This window comes from Falco naumanni, chromosome 17 (assembly GCF_017639655.2).
Source record: "Falco naumanni isolate bFalNau1 chromosome 17, bFalNau1.pat, whole genome shotgun sequence".
Taxonomy (NCBI): domain Eukaryota; kingdom Metazoa; phylum Chordata; class Aves; order Falconiformes; family Falconidae; genus Falco; species Falco naumanni.
In genome coordinates this window covers 6852502-6878761 of record NC_054070.1, presented here as the reverse complement: position 1 = coordinate 6878761, position 26260 = coordinate 6852502, and the positions used below count along the sequence as shown (strand labels likewise).

Here is a 26260-nt window from a genome sequence, read left to right as displayed (position 1 = left end):
ATACCTGGTTCGCTCAAGGACCTTGGCTGCATCAGTTTTGCTCAGCAGCTAATGCCTGTGGCAGGGTGACCATAGCCTGTGTGGTCCAGGTCTTTGCTGGCAGGTAGAACGCCCCCGCTGCCTCTGGGCTGGTGGTCTTTTAAAGGTTTGAGTGAAATTTCTGCCCTTCTGCAAGGCGATAGCTTTGGGCTGTGCGGAATGCTCACCCAAGTCACCTGTGCTCCCGAAAACAATGTGACTTCTGGCACCGAGGTGGGAGCTGTGTCATCCCAAAGCCCTACCATCTCATACCTGCACATCTTCGGTCTCCAAACACCAGGGATGTGCCGATGGAGATAAGCACCCAACCACCTGAGGAGCAAGCCTGAGAGCCTCCCCGTAGTGTGAAGGCCCCATGTGCCAGGACAGTGATGGAGAAAGACCTTGCCAGCTTTCTGAGTAATGCCACTTCGTCTGTTTGCCAGAAACCCTGGGGTGTTTGGACCACTGGCATCCCAAGGGGTGATGCCATGCGGCTTCCCACATCCCAGCGCCTCTGTGATGAGCAGGGAACAGCCCATCTCCAGGAGGGACTTGGCAGCGTGGCTCCGTGCCGGGGGGAGCCCTCCAGCTCAGCATTTTGGGAATGTAACTCCCATGATGGTCCCTCCTTTTGGTCACATCCCTCTTCCCGAATGAAAAATGATACAGCAATGCCAAGATTTCCCGCCTCCATAGGTTAGGGAAACACCTGTGGGTGAAAGAGTTGGTCCCTTTCACTAGCTAATTAATTCAGTAAATTACAAAGGGAAATACATGCTGGGAAAAGCAAGAAAAATCCCAAAAGTTAATCCAAGAGTTATTTCCTCCTGATACCTGGATAAAAACACCGTCTTCAGAGCTCTTCAGGTCAGGCATCAGCGAGACCGGTGAACCCACATCAAAGAACAAGGTAAGATGTTGATTTTATCCTTTTGCTCTATGTGTTTGTGTGTGCTTCCTTGTATTCCCATTATGTATCTCTGAAAGTTTTTTTTTGTTTTATTAATAACCTTAATTTTCATTGCTAACAGAGCTTGCATTTGATGTATGCTATTTCTGAGGGAAAGCATTTTCTTTTGTGATCAGACTTTGGTGATCTGCTTTCACTCACAGTTACCTCCTGCTGCTTCTGTCAGCAGACTTAAAAATTTAATTTATCTGTATGTATTTTTCTCATGAAAATTTTTCAAAAGTACTTTGTCCATTTACATGCAATCTTTTACTGGTTTTTGGTTTTGGTGTGGGGGTTTTTTTTCCTTCTTTTGGGATCTTCTATTAAATATTCGGGTTTATTTGATTTTTTTTCTCTTGCACATGGGGAATACAAAAGAAACACGTAAGAGATACTAGTTAGTGTGTTTTTTTAATAGACATGTGCAAGTGCTATATAAAATAAGTATATTTTCGTAAGCATCACAACTGTGTTAGTTAGAAAAGATAGCGAGGCGATATTATCTTCCTTGAGCAGGTCTCCCAGGCAGCCGGCTGTGCTTGCATCTGCAGCAGCATGAAGGGATCCCACTTGTTCCCCTGCCTCCTCTCCGTGTCGTGCTGGTTGCATTTGACGCTGACAGCTGGGCACAAAATCTTCCACTTTGGACCCTGCAGGGTCTCAGTGAGCATGACCGAGATTAGGTCTGGTTTCACCGCAATTAAAGCCAACATCGTAAGTATTGCTCGGGGCTCTTGTGGAGCTGGGGAAGCTTTGTGGTCAGCTGCTCCCGAAGCCCCTCTGGAGCCAGCACGTACATCACCAGCTCTGTCTTCTCTGTGCAGCAAGCCAGAGATCCCATCAGGACCCTGAGCATCTTGTCGTACCCGCACTCCCTGCACAAGGTTAAGGTAGGTGTGTCCTTACCTCATCTCTAGTTTTTCTCTGAATAATTTTGCCCAGCTAGCATCCTAACAGCAGTCATGAGGTGTATCAGCTCAGGGCATTTGGGGAAGTTGTTCTGTACCATCACTTTGTCTAAGTTCCTGCAAAATGCAGATGCCGAGCAGGTCAGGGAGGATAAAGTGATGCGGATCACGTATGCGAGAAGAGGTGGGTGTCCCACTGCCGGTTCCTGCCCTGCGGCAGGCTGCAGCGCACAGGGCTTTCGCCCTGACTGGCTTTCCAGAAATAGTGGGCAGAGATTTTTGTGTGTGTTGTTGCATATGATGCTCCACTTACGGGAGCTTTAGCTGCGGCTTCCCACCGCCTCTGTCCGTGAAGGCATAGTAAGGTGAATCAGGATTTGGGTGGAAAGCAATTAAAGAATCCGAAAGCAGATGAATGTGATCTTGGGAGGTGAGATATATTACAAATAAGTATTTTGTGGCTCTCTTACACTCTGAAGCACTAGATGTGGGTCACTGTTTCAGGTGTCAGCCAGCTACAATATCAGCTATTTATTTTGCTGACTAAGTGAGACGTGCTGAAGATGGCTCTCCTGAAAATCAGTCTAAAATAATTTCCCATACATATTATCAGATTACATCAGTCATCATTGAAAAAGCTTTATATGAATCCAAACATCCTGCTGTGCTCAGCTCCTGTGCTTGGTGTTACAGATAGTTTATTCTAGAGAAGGGCAGAAAGGTTGGTGACTACAGGTTTATAGCACTTTGGAGGACCGTTTAAAAATGAAATATATTCCTTAAGTCTTCAGATAGATGCTGCATCATCCATCACCTTTTGAACTTCTACGTGGACAAAGTTTTCAAACACTGCAAGACCGAAGATTCATATGTGAACCGAAAAATCAGCAGCATAGCCAACTCCTTCCTCAGCCTGAAGAGGAAACTTGGGCAGTGTGTAAGTCTTGAGTATTGCTACCGTTTAGTTTTATCTGTCTGTACTTGGTATATAGATAAACCTAAACATTTTATAAAGTTACAACATCATTATTGATAAAAATGGTTTCAGCGAGAGTACAAAGAAGCGTGATCAGAAGAGTACATGTATCTGCTCAGAAATTGTTACACTTGCCCACTCATCAGCAAACTCCCACATTAGTTCTGAAGAACAATATTTATCCTGTCCCTCTGTCTGTCAAAATAAACTGTTCTTAGCTGGCGTCTGAGTTAAGGACCTGCAGCCCTTTCCGCAGCTTAACGAGGTCCCTGTCTACACAGTACTTTCCAGCATAATTAGAAAGTGGTCTCCTACTTTCAAAAATTAACCCTCTGAACTAATGAATTCTATCTTCTTTTTCTAGCATGAGCAAAACAAATGCACATGTGGACAGGAATCCCCTGAGAAGTTTAAGCAAATACTTGCCAACTATGAAGGGGTAAGTTGATAACTAAGCCTAGTAATTAACACAGATATTCAGATTCTCTTTACGTTAGCTTGTACTCGCTACCTTTGCTTACAACCTGTTCCTCGATATCATTTCAGCTGAACGTCACATCTGCAGCAATTAAATCCCTGGGCGAGCTGGACATCCTACTAGACTGGATGGAGAAATCTCGTTAGAGAGCAGAAGGCGTTAATGACCCACGGACGGCTGGGGCTAGCGAAGCTGCTGGGACATTGCTCACACCGGTGGTCAGTGGGAAAATCATGTTCTGTTTTGGTTCAGTTTCTCACTGCTCACAGCTGTGTTCAGGCAAGCACCGAGTGTTTCACTCGCCAGGTAATGGGCGAGCGCATCAGAGCCCTGCATTGATATGGAAATAGCGAGTCCGATCACATCAGCACAGCTCTCGCTTAGCTGACTTCTATCAAAGGATGCCCTCCAAGGGTAAATCTAAAAGCGTTTCTCTTGCTAGCAGACTAAGCTGTGATCATTTCATTGAAGTATTGTTTAAATTATACAATTTTTGTATAGGGAATGTATATTCATGAGTGCTGAGTGCCTGCTGGAATGACCCTGGTGTAGTTAATGCTGTGGAGCAAGGCTCATGAATCTGGCCTCAGTCTTATGTGGCTGCTGCTGCTGACTGATCTGGCTGAAGCAAGGTGCACAGTCTGAGAAATGCTTTCAAGAATAGGTTCTAGCAGACCTGCATTTCCTTTTGACATGGTATTTTCTGCCTTATCAGTAAAAGAAAAGTTTCTATGCAAGATATGTGGTCGCTGAAGAGTAAAGGGTTCTTGTATGCATTGTAATTTACTGACAGCAGTAAGTTTTGTGGAAGTCTGTTACAATTACTGTAAATAAACCCCACTTGAAACTGTTCTGAGTCTGTCTGTCAGAATTCTGAGGAATTATAAGTTTTCTGTTGGCAAAACTTTCTAAATTCACCGTGGTGCTCTTTGTAGCAGATACTGTCACTCATGGTACCGCCAGCATCCCAGAGGTGATGCATCGTTCCTGGCATGCCACAGACACCAAAGTTGAGACCTGAGTGGCACTAAATCACCCCAGCTTGTCCCTGAGGCCATTTTTATTGTGCATTATGTACAGCTCTGGTCTGTTTTCACCCATTTTGGACTTTTTTAGCTGCACACACATTGCTGGTACCCATTGGTTCTGCATGCTGTAAATCCCTTTTCCACTGTGTTTTCCCACAAGGTGTTAATACACAACATCGCTGTAGCATCTGACCATGGCAGAGGTCTAACGTGTTCGTAAATTAACCAAGACCATCCAAGTCATCTCTTCATGCAGCCAGGAGGTGTTACGCACTCCTGGTGTCAGGGGCCAGCTAAATGCTGCTTATTAGCACAAGCCAGAGCAGTCAGACGCTTATGTCCCTGGTAGCATTTCAAGTGATAAGGTCTTACTGCTGCTTTCATTAGGGTAAAGCCTGAGTAAGGCCAGAGGGCAGATCTCTGACTTGCTGCGTTTTGCTCTAGGAAGCAACTAAGCCGAGCAAGGTGCGCCAAAACTCTTGCCAGCTGTGTTGGCATGAGCACAACCGGGGCACTGCATGCCCTCCCCTGGCTCTGAGCAGCTCTCACCGCTGTTAGGGCCATATCGTCGCTCTAGGTCTGAATCCCTGAGGCTTGCACAAACCTCTTCCCAGCACCTCTGCCCCCATGGGACAGCCCAAATCTCCAGCTCTCCCTTTCCTGCCCCTGGGTATGGCCAAACAGCAGCAGCCAGGGCGGACGGAGCGCTGGTTGTTTCCAGCTCAGGCAATTTGTAATGATGCTGCAGAGGTGACACAGGGAAGGCTTTAGCTGCAGAGGAGGGTCTTTACCAGGATTTTGTTGTTAAGGAATAAAGTCCTTGTGTCCTCAAAGAGAACCTAGTTACTGCTTTGGTTTCATCCCCATCACAGGTGGACCCTGGTCAAGACCTCCAGCAGCAAACCAGCCTTGCCAGAGCCTTGTGTCAGTCTGGTGGGCACTGCGCCTTTCCTCGGGGTGCAGAGGAGGAGGGACAGTCCTTGTCCCTTCCCAAAAAGGCCTGGTGGGTGACCTGTCTGGGTGAGCTCACCGTCACGCTGAGCAGGATATGGTGTTTCACTTTGAAAGCAAAGCTCTAGATTGCTCTCTATCCTTCCTCAAATATTTGTGTATGCCAAAGAAAAGCTTTCAGGGCTTTGATTCTCTTAATTTCTCATGGTTTTTTTCAACGTGACTTTCACTTGTCCTGATGCCAGGGCATGAATGGGTGAATACATCCCTCCATGCTCTGCCAGTGCTCATGACAGCTGATCTTTCAACACCACCACCTTTGAAATCAACTGTTGAAGAATGACAGAGTATCTTGCATGTACCATGATTTTATGTTGAAGAAAAAGCATTAGGAGTGAAGTGGTGATGCAATGAGATAGAGCAGCTCGTCACTGACCAAAGGACATCAGTCAGCACGTTCGGCAAAGTCTGGTGAAGGAGATGGGGTTACTTGATGGGGTCCCAGACCTTTCCATTGATTGTGGTGGGCTTTGGGTCACAGCTTGAGTAAGAAGTGTGGGTTTTACTCAGCATCCCCAGCTTACGCTGTCACAATTGTTGTTACTGATCGTAGTTCACTGATCATACACTGTGCAGTGTTGCGTGCCTCATTCCGTGCATGTTTTACTGTTTTCATGGAGAACAGTAACTTTCCACTTTCCCACCTACCGCAAGGCACGGCAGCAGCCCAGGGCTGTGCCCCTTTGGAAACGAGGTGCCAGATGGAGGTGGCAGCGGTGGGGAGGAGCAGGAGCTGCAGGCAGCTGCCAGGGCTGAGGGGCGCAGGCAGAGCCTGCTGGCACGATGCTCAGCTCACCCATGTTTCTCAACCCCTGCACCTCTCCCGGGAGGAGCGGAGCTGTGAAAAGGATGCCGGCAGGCAGGCTGAAGAGGAAGCAGATACGCCAAGGGAGAACAAAAGGGGTTTTCTCCTCTCAGAAATTTCCAAACCTTAGCCTTCTCCTGCAGCTTCATGACTGCTCACCCCTGGGGACACTTCCCCAGCGCACGCCTTCTCTATTGCACTATTTCCAGCAACTCCGGGCGGGCACAGACCTGTCCTGGCCCCTCCGCACCTTTTCCAATACCCAAGCCCCTTCCCACCACGCTGCCGAGGGGGTGCAGCCTAGGAGATGGGGCAGATGAGCTATACCCTTCTGCCTGGGGTCCTCGCCCTGCTGTCGGTGCTGACTATGGCACTGGGGATGTGAGAGCAGCCCCGAGAACACAGGTACAGTTGGAGCTGCTGCCCGACCTCTCACAGCGAACCCAGTACTTACTGGGGGCGGGTCCATAATTCAGGAATAATTGGATTTTTATCCTTTATGAAAACTCAGCATCTGTAGATTAATGTAAACAGGCACTGCCTGGCACCCTGCTGAGCTACCATCCTGCTTTCATTTTAAAGTGTAGCTAATATTTTACTAGAACAGAAATATACTTGTGGTCTTACTGCAACACTGTCAGGTCAGACACTAGCCAGGGTGATGCTCTTCATTCTCTCTGTTTTATGGCTTGCTATCAGAGCTGCACGTAAGCAGCACAGGTTCAGGAATTTGAATTTATCTGTGCAGTTTCTGCCCCTTCTCTCCCAAACAGCTCTGTCCCTGTCGGACACCTCTGCAGCCCCTCTCTTTGCCAGGCAGGAACCAGCCCAGCCCATTCAGGGAAAATTGCTTCTCTGCTTTGTCACAACTTCTTCATGATTGCTGCTTCCTATGTTGCCTTACCTGCGGGGTATTCAGCCTTCCGAACCAGCGTCTTGCTGACAGACAGCAGTGTCGTGCTGCTGTTTGGAAATCCGTGCATCCATAAAGTGCCTTTCTCTGTTTAGTCATCCACTCTCAAAAATAAGACCAAGAGACAACATTTAATTACAGTCATCCTCGTTTCTGCCTGGAGAAACATGAAGTCAGCCAGGGAAAATGTGTGAGTGATGTGTGGCTCAGGCTTATGAAGCAAAGGGTGGGTTTTCAAGTCCACCCTTAGTGGGGTGGCTTCGTGGCAGAGGAGCACGGTTTGGGCTCGGCTGTTCTGCCTCCAGGTCAGAAAGGGGAGATTGTTGGTTCAGCTGCTCTGGGGAGGTTGGTCTGTACTGTGCAGATGGACACAGTGCCAGTGAACACTGGTGTCTACCACCTAATCAGCTCTACAGGGTGATAACAGGTTGCCATATGTGTGTATGTATCATATGTATATATGTTGTACATATGTCATATGTATCATATCATATGATTCACAGAATCATAGAAGTGTTTAGGTTGGAAAAAGCCTTAAAGATCGTCCAGTCCAGCCATCAACCCAGCACTGCCAAGGCCACCACTAACCCATGTCCCTGAGTGCCACATCTACATGTCATTTCAACACCTCCAGGGATGCTGACTGCACCACATCCCTGCGCAGCCTGTTCTGATGCTTGACAAGCCTTTTGGTGAAGAGGTTTTTTTTCCTCATATTTAATCTAAACCACCCTTGGTGCAACTTGAGGCCATTTCGTCTCATCCTAGTGCTTGTCACTTGGGAGAAGAGACCGACCCCCGCCTTGCTACAGCCCCTGTCAGGCAGTTGGAGAGAGGGGTCACAGGTCCCCCCCCCCCATTCTCCTCCTCTCCTGGCTGAACACCCCCAGTTCCCTCAGCTGTTCCTCACCAGACTTATGGTCCAGCCCCTGCACCAGCCCCGTTGCCCGTCTCCGGACACGCTCCAGCCCCTCAATGTCTTTCTTGCAGTGAGGGACCCACAGCCGAACAGAGCATCTGAGGTGCAGCCTCACCAGTGCTGAGCACAGACGGACACTCCAGGAACCTCCGAGACTGTTTCCTCTCCGCTGTGTTTTATTTCCAGCAGCCATCTGGTGGGCTGGAGTCTCCCCTGAGAGCAGGGGCTAGCGCTCGTGAGACCTCTCCCAGCTGCTTATAGAATAGCTTGTCTGCCTCTTCATCCTGGTTGGGTGGTCTATAACAGACTCCCACCATGATATCTGCCTTGCTGGCCTTCCCACTGATTCTTGCCCGTAAATATTCAACCCTATCGTTAAGCACCAGACAATCAAGAACACTCCCTAAGGGGCAGGGTTACCCCAGCACCTCTCCTCCCTTGCCTAGCTCTTCTGAAGTGTCTGTAGCCATCCATTGCAGCACTCCGTTTGTGTGAGTCATCCCACCATGTTTCCATGACATTTTGGTTTTCCTGCTGCACAACGGCTTTCGGCTCCTCCTGCCTGTTGCCCGTGCACCGTGCATCGGTGCAGATGCGCTTCTGCTGGGCTGCTGATCCCACTGCCTTTCTCGGGGGAGAACCCCTAATTCCTACATGACCATTCTGAGGTGCTTCTGTGGTTTGTAACACATCAATAACCCTTGTGTCTTTGCTGCTGCATGGATCTCCGTCCCCTACCTCCACTGAGATGGCAGACAGAAGGCTCTCGCTAGCACACTGTCCTCAAACACTCGCGTGCCACCCCCAGGCTTGTCTCTAGTAACCCTGATTTTACCCTTTTCCATCTTCAAATCTGGTTTAAAGCTCTTGCAACGAGCCCTGCTAACTCCTGTGCAAAGATCCTTTTCCCCCTTTTGAGAGAGGTGTACCCTGTTGGTTGCCAGCAGGCCTGATGTCGTGTAAACCAACCCATGATCAAAAAAACCCCAAATTCTGCTGGTGACACCAGGCTCGGAGCCAGGTATTGAGCCGCTGGCTCTTCTTGTTTCTTCCCTCATCATTCCCTGCAACTGGAAGGATAGAGGAGAACACTCCTTGTACTCCTGATCCCTCACCTAGTTGTCCCAAGGTCCTGGAGTCTCTCCTGATTGCTTTTGTCATGCTGCGATCAATTCCTGCTCTTGATGGAAGTGCATATGTGAAACATTACTCAAAACATTTCTGGTTTATCTCCATTAATTGTGGGTTTCTTCTACCATCCTGTGCCATTTGCAACACCAGATGTGATGCTGCAATCCTGCAGTAAAAGGAGAGGAAAGCCGCACACACACACACAAACACCCCACACCCCCCCCCCCAAATGCACCCTTACTGTGCTTCTTTGGGTGTGCTCCCTCCGTGCCCTCCCACGGACCCACGAGTCCCCCTCGTCTGCTGAAAGCCAGTGCTATTCTTTATTGTTTGTGCATAAAACCACTTCAGACCATGTCTGGTCTGCGGGTACTGCCCTCTGGATGAGCAAGCTTAGAGGAATCGAAAGCATGAGACGCTGGTCTAGAGGGTTTTCCAGCTGCCTTTGAAAGAAAATGAGAATTTTAAAAAATGTGCCTTCCGGCCTCTGAGAGCCCACCGTGTTAGAAGGGTGTTGGTGGGGCTGGGGGTGTCGGGGGGTTAAGCCACTGGGGCTCCTGCCGTTTCCCAGTCCCACCTGCTCGCTCAGACCCACGCCTCCAGCCCAGCCACCCCGCTTGGCATCCAACGATTCCTCCCAAATCACCGCTCGAAGCTGCATTTAAGCAAAAAAAGGTCAAGCTATAGCAAAGCGTGGTAGCAATAGACAGCGCTGCTGGCTGGTGTCTTGCTCTGATCCTCGAGGTAGAGCTGGTCCCAGTTGCTGCTGCCTCAGTCTCTCGCCTTCAGATCTGGTCCTCCCAGGCCGGGGGGGGCACAGCCAGGGCAGTGCTGTCCCCCCCAGTGCCGCCCTGCGCCTTGCTGCTGGCGGTGAGGAGGAAGGTGGAGTAGGCGAGGTCAGCATCCTCCTTGGAGCTCTGGGGAAGGACAGGAGGACACTGTTACGTGGCCGGGGACGGACAGCAGCACGTGGCGGTGGAAAGGGCAGCGTTCAGTGGGCTGTGAGCTTCTCGGGATGACATGGGCAGACTGGATGAGTGGGACAATCCAGCGGGTCACACCGGTACTGATGCAAGGGTATCGTGGCTTTGCTGAGCACCAGGAAGATCCTGCATGTTTGCAGGTTTGGGACTCCGTAGCATGCCTGTCCCTGCGTGTTGGCACCCAGTTCACCTGTCCTAAAGCTGCCAGGTTTTACTTGTCTCCTGACAGTTCCCTTATTGCCTTGGTTCAGCTCTCGGCACTTACAACTCCTGCACATCGCCTTTGGTCAGGGGCTTTTAAAAAGAAGGGCTTGTGTCTGGCACCTTCAGTCATGCCACTTGACCATGATCTTAGCCAAGGGGAGGGGAGGCAAGGGAAGGCAGGGCAAGGCAGGGGCCGCGGGAGCAAGTCACAGCCCTTGCAATGGCAGAGACCTCCCTCTGCCCCCTGACCCACAGCCCACGTGGGGGCAAGGCTGGGAGGTGGGATGCGCTCTGGCTTCTGGCCATCTGCTCATCCCAGTGTTTCATACTGATGGTAACAACCCCATTCCGACCTTCTGATGCTTCCCTGGGGCTGAGTCAGGGTACTGTTTGACATGAGGCGACTGCTATTATTGTCTCTGCTAAACCATGGGGTCAGGAAGGGGTTAACCACCCACCCACCCACCCACCCCCCACCCCACCCCACCCCACCCCACCCCACCCCCGAGGCTGATCTGCAGCAGGTGGCTGGATCCAGGTAGGATGGAGAACACCTGGGTATAAATAAGGCCCCTGGGCCAAAGGCAGCTCCTTTGGCAGAGGCTGCAGGACTGTGGTGGTGTCTCCCAGGTCAGTGGGCTCCCTCCTGCCTCCTCTTACCCGTTTTGCCTTCTTTGTCTCGGCCGTGCTTTCCGGGGGGGCTGCGGCGGTGATGAGCTCTGCAGGGAGATGAAGGGAGGGGTCAGGCTGGGGGGCCATCAGTGGGCAGGTATTTCTGTGGCTTTTGTGGGGTCCTGCTGCAAAGCTCTCCCCGGCACCCCTTGCCCTGGGGCTGGAGAGCAGTCCATGGGTTGGAAACCTACCGTCCTCTCCTATCCGTGTCTCCTGGCTCTCTTGCACGCAGGTGTTATTTGTTGCGCTGTACTCCTTCACGCTTCCGAAGTCTGACATGCTGATGTTCGTCCTGTAGCTCCCAACGGACACCAGGTCTGTTAAGAGGGAGGAGATGAATAGCTCGGGTGCTTGCTCAGCGTTGGTGCAAGTGCATCGGCACCTGTGCAAGGGGGCACCATGCAGCGCAACGCGCAAAGCCTGTGGAGGGGTGGTCTCTGTCTCAGCCCAGACACCCTGTGTGCTGGAGCTGTAGGGATGGGGTTAGTGGGAGCAGCAGGGTCCCTTCTCTGCCCATCGCTCGGCGTGGGAGCAGCAGGGTCCCTTCTCTGCCCATCGCTCGGCGTGGGAGCAGCAGGGTCCCTTCTCTGCCCATCGCTCGGCGTGGGAGCAGCAGGGTCCCTTCTCCGCCCATCGTTCGGCGTGGGAGCAGCTCATCCCAGCAGAGACTATGGGATGCTCAGGGTATCGCCTCTGTCTTAATATTGCTGATATTTCTTGAGAGACTAGAAAAGGCAGGGACTCACCAGATCTCTTCAGCTGCCGGTATTTAAAAATGACGAAAGCTACCACAAGGATCAGGAGCACGGCACCAGCACAGCTCAAACTTAAAACAAGTGCACTGGGGCCATGGCTTTGCTCAGAGCTGGAATGGAGGGAAAGATAGATCACTAAACTGAGAAGCATTTTCTCTAATTATTCAAGACTGAATAATGTATATGAATGTCCAGCAGTCTAAAATCTGTATAGGATGGTAAATCTGAGTGAGCATGATGCAATTTAATCAACCAACTGGATCCTAGCACATAAAATCAAAAAACAAATAAAAATGTAGGACAGACATTGTGCCAAAAACAGCTACATCAGCAGTTTGGTTATAAATGTGTGAGGGAAAGCTCTCTAATCTTGACAGAAGTGTTTTCAATTGGTTTTTCTGTACCTGGAATCTCTAATTGTTCCCTTCTAGGACTGTATTTTCTCAAGCTAGAGATTAATTTCAAGTCATCTTCCCTTTTGTTGTAACAATTTTCTTCTTTTCCTGTGGTGTTTTGCACTAAGTTCTGTGGGGACAAGAATTTGTTTTGCACGTGCAGAGTACCAATAATGGGTTAAGGCAGACCTCGCAAAAATGATACGTGACAGAGGCTTGGAGGGAACTAACCTTCCTGAGGCATCTGCGCTTGGCACCCCAGCATCGCTGGAGGCTCGCTCTTGGGGAATGAAGTCACTCTTGGTGTGGCCGGGGGGGTCAACATTCAGGAGCTCCGGGTCAGCATCCAGGTTGCGGTTGGTGCTGCTTCCCGCGTCTAGGGAAGGAAGGCACGTGAGCAGCAGCGTGGAGGGGTAACGCAGAAACAAATGGGGCATTATGTGGAACTGAGGTGGGGTTTGGCTGTACCTGAGGGGCTCCTTAAGATGGGGTTTAGAGAGCTGAAATAATCTCATTCCAAGTAATTTATTGCAAAAACCTCAAGCGGGCTCTCTCTACCTGTATACTTTTCCAAAAGACTTGCATTTCCAAGTTCTGCCTCTAACATTTCCAGAACAAATTCTGAATACTTGGTTTGCTTTTAATTCTGCCCACCAAAGGCACTGAAGTGAGGCTGTTTCTCTCTGGTTCTGATTTGACCACCATCCACTTAGCACGGTTGCCTGTGGGATATCTAGTGCTATGCTTTTTCCTCTGCTTCTAACTGTTCCTCTTTGTGGAAAAAAAAAAAAAAAATCCAAAATATTGCGCTGAAGCTGAGACTAGGCCCCTTATTGCTGGTGATAGTCTGTGCTTTCCTGCTCCCTGCTGCTTTCCTGTTTATTAAGATAATGAGCTCCTTGGAGTGAGATGTCTCTGAACTACATGCAGTCCTTCACCTGACAGGTGTCAGACGTTGCTTAAGCAAAACGCTATTTTACATAATTCACTAATTACAAATTGGAATAGCAATAATTTGTCAGGACAGAGTTAAAAAGTTAAAATGGTGTGGACGTAAAGGATTTTTGGACTGGTGGTTTTTTGGGTTTTTGTTTGTTTTTTGTTTTTTTTTTTACGACGGGGAAGCAAAACCCAACGTGTAGATGAAAACATCTACGAGTTGTGCCAAGTCAGGGTGATCTCAGCGCTGAGCCTGGGAGGCTGCCTGGGTGACAACGCTTCTGTTTTGAGGTGCTGCAGCCTAGTGGCCATGGGGAGGACGTTTGTCTCAGCAGACAGCAGCATCCTTCCCAGCCCTGAGAAGCAGGAAAGCCCCCTGCCTGCCCCCGCCTCGGAGCTCACCTTCAGTCACCCACAGGTGCACTGCCATGGTTTCCCCAAGGAGGCCGTTGCGCTTCACTCCACACCAGTACCACCCCTCGTCTGTCTTTGCCACCGAGTTGAAGCTCAGGATAACAGTCTTGTTGTCAGTGTCACAGGTAACGTCTGGCCCCGGCTGACTTTGGTCAGTAGCAAGCATGGGGGTGCAGCTGGTGCTGCTCCACTTGCACCAGTACTTCTGGTAGGAGTAGTACTTGCATCCATAAGAGCAAGTTAAATCAACCCGTGAACCCACGCGTGCCTCCACTTCCTTCTTTCCCTGCAGCCCAGGTTCTCCTGCAAGGGCAAAGAGAACATCAAGGCTGACGTTAGTGGCTTCTGTGGTGGGAAGGGTAGCTGGCAGGCAGCGGTGCTGCTAGAGATGGTGAATCGGGGGATGTCCCTCTGAGGGAGAGCGCTCCTTACAAAGCTGAGTTAACGTTAAAGATGCTTTATATGCACCTCTGGGCGAATGTGTGTGTGTGGACACAGGGTTTGCAAGGCTTAAGCACTTCGTGAGAAACTTTTGTGAACACTTTCCCATAAAACTGAAACCTTGTGTTTCCATTTTAAAGCTAATGAGGTGGGGTGGGGGGATTGGTACAACGTTTCACCTTATGGGATGAAAGTTCAGAGTTGCATCTCGCACCTCTTCCCGAAGAGCCAGATCTGCTCCCTTGGGTGCTTGGGAGGTTTTGTACCTCCTGAGCAGGCAGCAAACCACCAACTCGCGAGCCCGTACCTTCAATGATCTTCAGCTCAGCTGATGATTGCTGCTCCTTCTCCTCATCTGTCATGCACCAGTAATAGCCTTTGTCACTCTCCTTCAGCTGGTTCAGGATGATGGTGACCGTGTAGTTCACTGGGCTGTCGTACATGGCCACTCTTCCTTCATACAAGCCCGACACAAACCCAGAGGTGTCTATGATCCGAGCACACCCGTTGTTTCTCCACTTGCACCAGTACTTCTCTGAGGACTTTTTGATAGGTATATAGTTGTATTGAAAAGTTGCGGAACCTCCTTTTACTGCAGTTACTGTGAGCGTTCTTTGGGGAGAGTTTGCCTCTGGAGATAAAAAAAATGTAATGAGCATCTGTACACATTTAACTTGTCCATGTGGCATCCTCCCGAGGGAATAAGTTCTATCAGAGCTGAAGCACAGCTAGGGGAAGCTCAGGGGTGCAGATGGCAGAAGGCTGTCCTAGCATTGTTAGAAATTGGCCCTAAAGTGTCTGTCAGGCCTTTGCTTTAACCCGAATTCACTGGGTGGTTGCCATCACGTACTGACATTTCAGTTTTGCTCCCTTTGCTGGAGGAAGGGTAGATCTCCTTTCTCAATCTGTCGTTTGGGCATTTAAGGAATCAAGACTTGAAGAGACAGTTTGCTTGTCTCAAACTGGGGGGCAGAGTTTGTCTTCTGGAGTCCTGGGCTAGCCAGACTGGGGAAGAGTGTTAGCTGCTGTTGGGAAGGTTAAGTCTTAATACAAGCTTTAGTAGTGACGGTAGTAGTACATCACATATAGTTAAATCAACAGAAAAGTGTTTGAGATAAGAGGATAGGCTCATAGCACTCTGCGAAGGGAAATTCAAATTCTTGTTAAATAAAGTGAAACTGCTAGTGGTACTCCTAAAAAGAAAAGAGATGAAAGGAAAAAAAACACTGGGAAGAGTGTGCTTACCCTCATAGACGTGCACGTCCAGTTGCTTTGTTTCTCCTTGTTCCCCATAGACGCCAACCCCACACAGGTACAAGCCAGAGTCTTCCCAGCCCATCTGAGTTATCACGATGCTGAAGGAGCCTGGAAGCTCCTCGTTGCTCAGCAGAACTCGCCCTATGTAGTCCTTGTCAACGTCACCACTGCTATCGACGATGGTATGGCAGCTGGTTTTCTCCATCTTGCACAAGAATTTCCTCATGCTCGCGCTGTTATTCCCAAAGCTGCAGGACATGGTCACGCTGCTGTGCAGCTTCACATAGAAGAGCTCTGCTCCCTCGGGTATGTGTGGCCCTGTGCGTACAGAGACACCGGTTAGGGTCTGCTGCCTGTTCCGTCAGTAACCGTGGGCAGCTCTGAAGGCTTTTTTTTTATGCACGGGGTTTCTCCCTGCTTTCCTGTATTTCATGACCACATGCCACTCCTGGCCAGAGCACCGTCCACCCAGCTGCATCCCATGCTTCTCGCATACTTCAGGACTGAGGTCTCTGCTGTACCACTGCCCACTTCGTAGTGTGGTTTGTCCCAAAGCCTTCTTGCTGAGGACCGTGCCACGAGTTTGCACCATGCTCTGCACCCTGAGCCTTGCCCGGTGGTGAGGTGCCATCCTGCACACTGTGCCCTCGTGGACTTGTGCACAGGCTTGGCTTGCACAGCCTCAGCCGTGGGCTGGGGTGATCACATCAGAGTGATGGGCAGCTCTGCCCTCCGACTGCATCTCCCTAAATTTTAGTGGCTGGGAGAGGTCAGCAGTTTTTAAGCAGTGTTTGTGACCTTGAGATAAGGCTTAGTTAATCTGATTTTATGCCAGATTTTTGATCAAAAAATTCATTCTGTAAACAGGGGAAAATGAAAACTGCTTTTTCCTGAATGCATGGAACATCTTGAGTTCTTAGACACTGGACAGACTATCTGTGGAGCCTGATTAAAAAGAGGGGGGAAAAGTTAAAGAAAATAATACTTTCGAGAGCCCCCAAAATGATTACCTTCAGAAACATCCAGACTGACTTTGTGGGAGAGCCCTCTGCCATTGATACCAATGCCACACTGGTAGGTGCCTGTGTCTGCTGCTGTAAGCGCAGAGATGTTAATCTGGAAGTGTTCTGCCTGCGGGTAGTTGGTGATGGAGACTCTGCCTTGGTAGCCTGGAGCAGTGTAGCCGTTGGTGGAGACAACAGTTATGCAGCCCGTGGCCGATTCCCTACACCAATACTTTCTGTCGTGCCTGTTCACGCTGGTGGGAGGGTAGAAGCATTTGATGGTAACCGACCCGTTGAGCAGACCATATACCTGCTGTGGGCCCACCACAGGGCTGGAGACTGCAAGAGGAAAACACGCTGGCTGTAAACATCAGCTGTGCCACGAGCCCCAGCGGGCTGCAGGGCAGGGGTACTGGTGCAAGCACGGACCCAGGGCTCTGCAGCATCCTGTGGTCCAAAAGGTCCCATGGCAGCGATGGGGTAGGGATACCCTGAATCCTGCTTCCCCCCCTTAGTGATGCCACCTCTGGTCTTAGGCCACCCACAGGACCTGTGTCCCACGCAGGTTACACTTACTTGCTGCCTTGGGGTTGTATCTGCCGCTTACAGTTTCAGCTGGGAGGAAGGCGAGCAGCAAGACGAATGCCAGTGCAGGCATTTTTCTTGCATTCCCTGGAAAAGGCACAGACATTGGTGAAAAAAATCACACTTGCGAAATGATTAAGTTAACTGATCAAGTAATCTAATCACCTCATGCCTGGAGGATACCAGGGCTGTGGCTACTTGAGCTAGAGAGAATATAGCGTTTAATCCCTTCTGCCCAGCAGTTGCATGGGGAAGAGGGAGCTGAAAACACTGCGCTTGCCTGTGTTGCTGCATGGCATCACGACTGCCCGTGGGTCTCATGCCAACACCAGTCTCCCCTTCTGTAAATCGAGGGGAGCTGTTCTTATGACGAACTTGGTTAACGCAATGCCTGCAAGCCACCAACATATCTGTCCCTGGGGCGCTCTGCTCTGGCAATGTCCCTTGGGCAGGCAGCAGCAGCGGTGTGCACAGCATAAAAAGCAATTTTGGCCAAACCAGAAGAAACTTGATTCAGAATCAGAAGTGGTATCTGGTTTTACACTTGTAAGCCAGATCAGCCCATGGCAAGGCTGAAGTCCAAAAATGGTCCAAAAGCCACTGAGCCCTGGCAGGCATGAGGGTCAGGGAGCAATCCGGAGCTCAACTGCTCACTTGGCCCTTGCCAGGAGATATTGCTGCTTTTAATTGTTTAATAGCTGGGGTCATATTTTCTTTCAGTGTTGTCCACACAGTGAAAGGAAGGCTTGTTCACTTGTGAGCCTGGGTGCCAAAACCACTCCTTAGGAAAAGCTGCTCTGACAGAATGGCTTGGTTTGGAAAGGACATTTGAAGGTCAACTAGTCCAAGCCCCCTGCCATGGGCAGGGACACCTGCCACCAGCCCAGGTTGCTCCAAGTCCTGTTCAACCTGGCCTTGAACCCTTCCAGGGATGGGGCACCCACAGCTGCTCTGGGCAATGGTGCCAGTGTCTTGCCAACCTCACTGTAAAAATTTCTTCCTCGTCATCAAGCAGAGTTCCTGTCTGAGCCAGTGTTTAATTACTGTTCTTTATTTCCCTGGTCTCCTCAAGGACATGCAAAAGAGAGAAAGGGTAATATTACCTCTTTTTTTTTTTTTTCTTTCTTTCTCCAACTGCTGCTAAAGTTGGTGAGATGCAAGGATTTACCGCTTGCGCCCACCCCTCCAAGAGTCAGACTTACACCCAGTAAAGCCCTGTCGCACCTGTACAGCCACCCAAACCTTCTGTGCCACCATTAACCCTTGGCCAGGGCTCAGTGATGGTTACTGGGGCATGCCAAACCCAACCGCCTGTCTCTGGAAACGTGTCCATAGTCTTCAGGATGAATATTTCTGACCTTCCCCTTGTTCTGGGCTGAGTGATGGCCAGAGGAAGCTGAAGCTCTTAATTCACTGAACTGTTTTCTTCAGCCTGAACCATGTGTGCCAGTGGGTTTGGTGGTGGAAATGTGCGTTACCTGAGCATGGCTGCTGCCTGCCTGCCTACCCAAGTGCCAGATAAATGCTGGGTGCCAAAGAAAGCCTTTATAAAAACGTAGAGGAATTTGATTTCAAGGCGTCAAGTGACACGATTTTATTAAGGGTAATTCCTGGTAGAAGAAAAAGGCTTATTTCCGTGTTAAGATGAATGGTGTTCTGTTGTTCTTTCTTCCTTGTATTGTGATTTATAATTGCTCAGTGGTCACTTGTCCAGGGCTAATAATTAACTCACTGAGCATGAAAAATGCTCTTTCATACACATCCCAGAAGGAGCCAGCAAGACAAACATAACATATTCTGTAGAAAGCAAACAACATGGCACAAAAAGGGCCTTGATATTTGCCCCGTGCTAAGAGCAGTTCCTCTGGCTAATGGTCACCTCTCTGCCCTCCAGTGAAGGCAGCATCCCAGTTCAGCTTTCCCCTTCTTGGCAAAATTTGAATAATTGGTTAGTCTGATTCATTCCCAAAGCAAATGGCTACTTCAGGGTTACAGACAACATCATCTTGTCAGGTAGGGAAGGGTCACCAAGACCTTTTTTTTTTTTTTTTTTTTTGAAACAAAGATATATCTGTGTCAAGAAAGATGCATGCAAGAGTGCTGGCATCAGGGTCTTCGTCTGCATGTTAGAGCAGGAAAGAATTTTTGCCCTTCTATCTCTGAGGACATGTGCACTTGTGCCTGCACAAGAGCAGCGATTCTTGCGTGCTCACATGACCAGCATCTGCAGCTCTGAGTTGCCCCTAGTCTTGTTTCCTCAAATGCTGTGAAAACCTTCCCCCAGTCACTGAATGAATGGAGAAAACTCCCACGTACAGCAAGCCTGAGCCAGCCCAGCTACCAGTTATGTAAAAATCTGTGCTGAACTGTCACGCTGATCATCCACGGAGCTGGGTGGCTGGAAACCCCCTCCTGCTCCCAGGTCCGTGTTGTGCTGGGGCAGCGGCACTTCCTAGCTTGCAAAAATGGTGCAAATGGGCTTTGCAGGTCACTCTGCATCAGGCAAGAGCTGTTTGAGTTGCTGGAGGAGACTTTCATCAAGCTGTTGGTCCTTGCTTTCAAAGAACTTTTGCTGCTGGATGTGCTGCCTCTAGTCAGAGCTCAAGGTCTAAACCTCAGAGCTGCAGGGAAGAGAAAAGGCTGCTGAGCTCATATGAAAGGGAGCGCAAGTAAGTGACTGTGCAAGCGATTTGTGTTCGTGCTTCTGCAGATGGAGGGGGAATTGAAAGGACAGAGGAGACGGGACAGCAGAGGTTTGCAGGGGGCTGTAGAAGAGTCGAGAGGCTTGAAACCAGAGGGAAATGCCATGTATGCCATCTCCAGAGCGGCTGGGAAACAAGCTTATCGTGAGTGTGCTGGAGAGGGTGAAGCGCCTGTGCCCAGCCTGTACTTCTGCCACTCTGCTGCAGCTTCTCACCGGTCTATCCTAACTTTCAAGGAGTAGGGAGAGGGGAAAAAGCCCAGTGCTCCTTTGCTGCTGCATTGGTGAAATGATTCCTGGAGCTGGCAGTGGAGATAAGGATTCATTTTGGGCTTTATATACAGATGCACAACCGTATCAGTATGTGCTTTCTGACTCCGGCAGCACCAGTGGCTTCAGAGGAAGGTTTCCCTAAGTCCAGGTGGGGTCTGGTGGTTGTCACAAAGCATGAAGCTTATGCAGTGCTCCCAAAACTTTCCAGCTGCCTTTGGTCACCCCATATGGGAGCACTTGCACTGACTTTGCAGGTGGCTGATGCTCCTGCACTGGTTTTGCCTGGGGGCTGGGTGACGTGGCTGGGTTGGGATCTGATGTCACATTGGGTTCCCCTTCTGCTCTTGTCCACATCTCCTGCTTCCCCTTCTTGCAGGCACTGACCTGCGTGTCCAGGTGCCTGCATTGGATCTCGGATGGCTCTTGGAGCAAGAAGGACTGGGCACATGAGACCATGGTATGCCCACGGACAGAGGGACACTGGAAACCTCTTCTGCAGGGAAAACCTCATCCTAGCACATTGCAGCAGGACGGGTTGCCAGGACCTTGTCTGGTAGCCGATGTGCATGACACTGCGGGTTGGTGCCCACAGCCCACTTGGCATGGCCATCGGAGCACCAGAGCCGCCAGGCAGGAGGGATCACAGAGGCTGGGGGAAACAGGATCTGTGCCACGTGTGTCTATGCAAGCAACGATGCTGCTGTCTTAAACCTGATGCATTAGGAAACCTAGTGAGAAACTGTCTGCAAGGCAGTGCAATGGACTGGTTGGGAGGGTGCCCAGTTATCCCTGCCGGGATGGTGTCTCCAAGAAGCTCCTCTGCAGCACTGGGCAAAGAAGCCGTGGGTGCGAGGTGCTGGCAACGTGCTCGGCAGCCACCCCTGTTGGCGTTTTGGCCTTCAGCTCGCCCACGCTGTTGGGCCAGTTGCCGCAGGCTGGCGAGCCGTCCCGGTGGTTAGTTTAAAACATTTTGATAGGTGATGGCAAGGGGGGATTAAAACTTTGCAGTAGTTCCCCCCATCTCCCCTCGTTGTGCAGGGCTGGCAGAGAAGCAGCTGTGGGGAAAGCTTTGTGCCACGTGAACGTGTGTGTCTGGTGTTTGCAAAGTCTGTGTTGCAAGTCGGCTGCCTTTGGATTACTACCAGCTGTGGCTGTACTCCTCTTTCTTTGTTTTTATGTTTGGTTTTGGGTTTTTTTTTTAAGCTACAATCCAAATCTTGGTTTTGTGTATTTACTTTCATTTTGCATCACCAACGCTGCTGGCTTCCTTCCCTGACCTGATCTGACAGGTTTTGAAGGTTTCAGAGCACAAAATCAGTATTCCAGCTGAATTCAGGAGCTGGGAGTTTGCACGTTGGTGCATGAGCTTTCCATTCTGAACTCTGGCCTCTGGACACCAGTGTCACCAAGGTGAGGGCAATGGCATTGTCTTGTCTGGGATGCTCTGCCAGGCAGGGGTGGCTCGATGCTCTCCAGCTGTTTGCAGAATGCTGCTGTGTTTGTGTGTGCAATGCAACAGGGATTTCAAAGAATTATATCACCCCAAACCAGAACAGAACAGGATAGGATAATCATTAGCAAGACTGATACTAACAAATCAAAACATTTAGTTTTAATATGCTTTAAGACAGGAGAAATAGCCATTGCCAGGTAAATGGCATTAACTTTCTCCTAGTTGCCTATTTCCATGCTTAGTTGCTGTATTTGTGACTGTGAGCCCAGGAAAGGGCTGCTGAAACCCCCACCCAGAGCGCCCGTGGGGGTGTGTGAGTGCATGTGAAACCTGGAAAGGGTTCAAGCATAAATGAAACCCAAATATCTATACTATAGCGACAGGTTAAAACTCATTACAACTTGTAACACGCTTGCATAATTTGGATTTTGTCGTGTTTCTTCCTACCACCGACATGCATGAGACCTTGGTGTGTGCATGTGCTGGTTAGTGCTGGGTGAGACACGGACCCCCCGCAGCGTGGGTTTGGTGTGAGCAGCCATGCAAATGGAAAAATTACAAGGTCCTCTGCAACATAATGACCTTTTTTCTTGCTTTCCAACTCAGGACAGCTAAATGGTTTTGTTGTCTTTGTATCATCTTGAAAATGGAGAACGCTCTCTGTTTCGATTTGGTACATTGCTGTGCTCTTAAACCTTGCTGCGTTACACCTCCACTGAGTGACAAAGAAATCTGAATGCTGTACGTAAAGCTCCGGGGGGGTTAGACCCACAGTCAGTCTCTCTTGCTTACATGGACCACATCTTCAGTGTTTCTCCATCCACAGAAGTGGCTGGTGGTGCTTTTGCAGGGTGGTGGGAGGCAGGTCACTGTGGTGTGAGACCTCCCGGGACTGGGTTTCTCAGTCGACTTGGACGCTTCCTCAGATCCCTCCATGCTGAAAGCACTGCAGGGTCGGCCTGGCTTGGGAACATCACCTTCCCCTCCAGCGCTAGATGCATCTAAATTTTAAGATAGTATTTTCTGGTTTCCAGCAGAAAGTGCTCTCTGACCAGGTTAGCTCTTCTAAATCCCATTCGTTGCAGGACCTGGGCTTCTACGGTGCTTCTGTGACTCAGTCATATCTCTCTCAGCAATATCTTCGGATTTATAAGGATTTGAAAGAGATCAGGACCTGAGCTCGGAGTTACGCAAACCCCAGCAAAGCAGCTGCTCTTGCTGGGTATGAAATACCAGAGTTCAGTTCCCAAATTCTGCTGACTCAGCTGCAAGGCTGGGCTCTTGAGAAACCAGGATGCTCCTAATGCAGCTTGCCAGGGATCAGAGCGGTCCAATCCATTAGCTATTAACTATTGCTCTTGGCAATGACCGGCGTCAAGGTCGAGCCATGGGATCAATGAAACATGAGGATTCAGTTGTCACACTTGTAATTCTAGCCTAGGAGTCCTCCTGTTCTGTGGAGTGTTTACTGTTATTCAAGTATTTGAGAAATAATAACGCATAGAATGGGGTAATACATAGAAATTTTTTCCTTCAAAGCCTTTTGAAGCAAAGCCCACTAATGCCACAAAGCTGGACAGATGCAAACTGTTGAAGAGACAGGCAGTGCTGAGCAGCAGCATCAGGGGTTATGCTGTGAGGAGCAGCACTGGCACATGTGCTAGGGGTGGTTTATGGAGGAGCTGATGACTTCTGTGCCTGGAAGAAGAGCACAGCAACAGCCTTCTCGCTGCACAGAACTGGGGCTATCTACACCTTTACCCTGCCCATTGAGATGGCTGCATAGATCACCTTACTGCAAGTTTTATTTGCTGTAGTGGGACGGGGAAAAGCCACCAATCCACTCCATTTTCATGGAGCTCTGAACAAGCAATCAACTTGAAGATAAAAGATCAAGCTGACCTAAACACATACAGAAAAGAAGTCTTTCACGTTCCGAACTTGAGAGGTGCCTATGTGCTCCAATTTTGGAGTAACAGCTTGAATATTATGAGATTATTAAAATGCACAATTTATTGTTGAAACAATATAAAGTAGATAAGCACTTCTAGTATCTACTATTACAAAAAATCTCACCTTCTTATATTCAGGCAAGCAGCTTTCCTGGTCAGAATCTTTGTCAAGCACCTGTGGAAGAATTGCTAGAAAGATGCCTCCTTTACAGTATGGACCGAATAAATAGGAGATGCTAATTTTGTGGTGCAGTGGGTAGAAACAGCTAGGCAGATCTTACTGAAGATTATCAGGGTTTACTAAGAAATCACAGTTTTTAGGAATTTCTGCAGTGCTTGTGACACTCCTAGCTAAGAATACTTGTAAGTGCCATTTAAATATTGTCCCATGAGCAATATGTTCTGGAAAACAAATGAAAAAAGAATGATCAGGCAGCCCTCATGGCAGTGTCTGAAATTCCTGCTGAGATAGTGCTGCTGGCCTAATGTTACGTCCCTTGAAGCTGTGCGGTATATACCATACCCTACCTTGTGACATAATTTTATCTTTTAAGCTGTTAGATGCCCTGTGCACCAACTTGTTGCTTTTCAGATAAGAGTGTCACGGTTCACTTGTGTCTTGCTTTTTGTTTGTCTCTTGGTCTGGAAAGTGAAACAAACTTTGATGCTGTTCAACTATTTTTCTAGTCTAACACTACTCATACTGCAGGAACTCACAGTGCAGCCACGGTCTGTACAGTGACAGCTGCTGGGCGGGTGGGTAGTGCCAGCACATGTGTCACTAACAGCAGCACGGTGGCTACAAGGAGGTGGTATCTCTCTGTACTTTGGATGAAAAATATTAAAAGTCCGATGTGAATGTTTCCTCTGAAGAATAAGAATTCAGGTGTGCAGAAAGCCACCCCTTTGCTGCTGGCCTAAGCGTGAAAGGAGTCTGCCAGCTTCCTCTTATTTCATCTCTTTTTTATTTCGCATATATCCCCTTTGCTTACGCTCCAGTATCCATTTATCTTCCTTTCCACTGTGCAAACTTGATAGCTCTTCAGAGCTCATTTAGAACGTAACTGCAGCAATTCTTTTCTTAAATTTCAAAACCTGCATCCCGACAACTATCTCCATGTTGTGGTTCAGAAGACTGGAATGATCACAGATGGAGTTGCAACAGTTTAGATTACTACAACAATATTTACTAACATTTTTTATTTTCTACCTTCAAATTTAATGCAAACACTGTAATGATAATTAACATTTTTCCAGAAAAGAAAGATTAAAAATTGACTGCAGAATAGAAAATATAAACATCATTGGCTTGATCCTATGCCTCTGACCTTCTTTTAACAGAAATCAGCCTCCCCACCAGCAAGACCTGCACACCTACTCGCTGCTGGTGCGGAGCTGCTGCTTCCCTCCCCACGTGTGCGAGGAGGAGTCCTTAGAAGTGTCTCAAGACTTTCATTCTTCTCCTTCCCCACCTCAAAGTGGTAGCACAAAAGATTTTGCATTTCAGAAAGACAACGAAGAGGCATTACTTACACTCCGAGCTACTTCTGCAGACTGTTTTGTACTTGCTTTTCCTTTCAGCCAGAACGCTCCTGGGTTTGCTGGTGTCTCGGTGGCCCAGCCCAGGACCTTCTGTGAGTGTCCTGCCTCCCTGCCACAGCCGGACACAGGCTCTGGCTGTGTCAGGCTGTTTTAAATACTCCTTGTACCTCTAGCCCTGCATTTCCACCTGTTGTGCCTTAAAGGAATAGCATCCAAAAACTCTGGCAGGTGAGCACCACCCCACGTGAGGGCAGGGAAGCCAATGCCCATGCAGCTCTGCTGGTGCTTTGAGGGTGCACGCTGTTATTTACCTTCTGATTACACGCTGCCGTTGCACAACAGCCACCCAAGGGTGGGCTCCCAGACACGGTCCGGGGCACCTCTGTCTCCTTTGGGAAGGAGGCCAGCGCTGTGTGGGGTCAGGTCCGTGGAAGGTCTTCTGCTGGGAGGTGGGTACCTCTGAGGTGGCTTTCTGCTCGGGCAGCGAGGGCAGTTGTGACTCCTTGGTTTGAAGATGGGTCCCTACACCTGGCCCAAAGACACTGGGGAGCCTGATGGGGTCCCAGTCTGGGTATGCAAGTGTCCAGCCAGCCCCCTCCTCTTTGTTGGCATTGCAACATCACCCTTGAGCTCTGATTTCATTTCTTATTGTCCTGGGCAGGACAGCCCCTTGCTGCAAGGACTGACCTGGCTCCTGATCTTGTGATACTTCCAACCAAGAGTGGAATGGCTTTGTAGGGAAAAGATGGATAAACCCAGGTGGTTTGTGGAGGTTTTTTTAAGCTGTTGCACATTTTTTGGAAGCCAGTGTCCCTAAGAAAACCCTGGTTGGCTGTGCTGGAAGAGCAGGTCTGTCTCCCTTCCCTTCTCTCTCCAGCCTCTTTGGGTCCCCTCAGCCCTGTGGGAAGAGCAGGAGTCTGGCTGGGCAAGGGTTGGTCTTGTCTCTACAGACCAAGAACATTGTAAGCTCTTTAAAATGAAAAATGATTAACAGGAGTTTTTCTGCCACCTTTCAGCCTCGTTTCTTTGCTCTCCTGCTGTAGGCATGTCAGGGGCCCAGACACAAATTCCCTGTGAACTGTGGGGTTGTCAGAAATGAGATCCTGTGAGAAAGTACAATTAGTGAAGATGAAGGTGTATTTGTATTGTGTGGGATGAATCATTAACTTGCTTTACCTTGTACTAATGATGCAAAAGCAGTAATTTCTTCTGACTAGGGGGTCATACGAAGCTTTTCTCACCCACTCTCAGTGAGAGTGGATGAGCTTAAAGAGGACAGCAGCTCCAAGTGTTCTCACTGTGCCTGAGAGCAGCGAGATCCTGGCCTGGATTTGGGATGTTTGACAAATTTGTCAGATCTTAAGCCAGCATTTGAAGTACCTTTTCTCTGGCTAAGGGTGCTGAGCTCCTTTCTTCCCATGAATGTGCCGCTTTAGAGGTGAGGAAGGAGCTTTGGAGGTGAAGGCTGTTGCTGTTCTTGCACAGGGTGGCCTGGTGGGGATCTTGAACCGAGAGAACAGTCACCATCTCTCCCAGATGGGAGCAAAC

At 49.3% G+C, this 26260-nt stretch overlaps 2 protein-coding genes across 3 annotated transcripts; one reads left to right on the top strand and one right to left on the bottom strand.

Moving 5' to 3' along the window:
- Positions 1-1499: 1499 nt before the first annotated feature.
- Positions 1500-4127, top strand: LOC121098582 (interleukin-20-like). Its single transcript, XM_040616752.1, has 5 exons — positions 1500-1687; positions 1798-1863; positions 2666-2818; positions 3222-3296; positions 3404-4127. The coding sequence occupies exons 1-5, from the start codon at positions 1529-1531 to the stop codon at positions 3479-3481; spliced, it is 531 nt and encodes a 176-aa protein (XP_040472686.1). The 5' UTR covers positions 1500-1528; the 3' UTR covers positions 3482-4127.
- Positions 4128-9443: 5316 nt separating this feature from the next.
- LOC121098717 (polymeric immunoglobulin receptor-like) lies at positions 9444-24962 on the bottom strand. Of its 2 annotated transcripts, XR_005831332.1 has the most exons (12): positions 24704-24962; positions 16783-16878; positions 16213-16545; positions 15191-15520; positions 14253-14576; positions 13493-13807; positions 12383-12527; positions 11748-11866; positions 11193-11318; positions 10990-11048; positions 9720-10059; positions 9444-9585 (listed from the first exon to the last, which is right to left on the bottom strand). XR_005831332.1 is itself a non-coding variant. In XM_040617009.1 (11 exons), exons 2-11 carry the CDS (start codon positions 16862-16864, stop codon positions 9928-9930), a joined length of 1965 nt encoding a protein of 654 aa, XP_040472943.1. In that variant the 5' UTR covers positions 16865-16878; positions 24704-24962; the 3' UTR covers positions 9444-9927. The 2 variants fall into 2 exon arrangements, 1 of the variants encoding a protein (XP_040472943.1); XM_040617009.1 differs by having other exon boundaries at positions 9444-10059.
- Positions 24963-26260: the final 1298 nt, after the last annotated feature.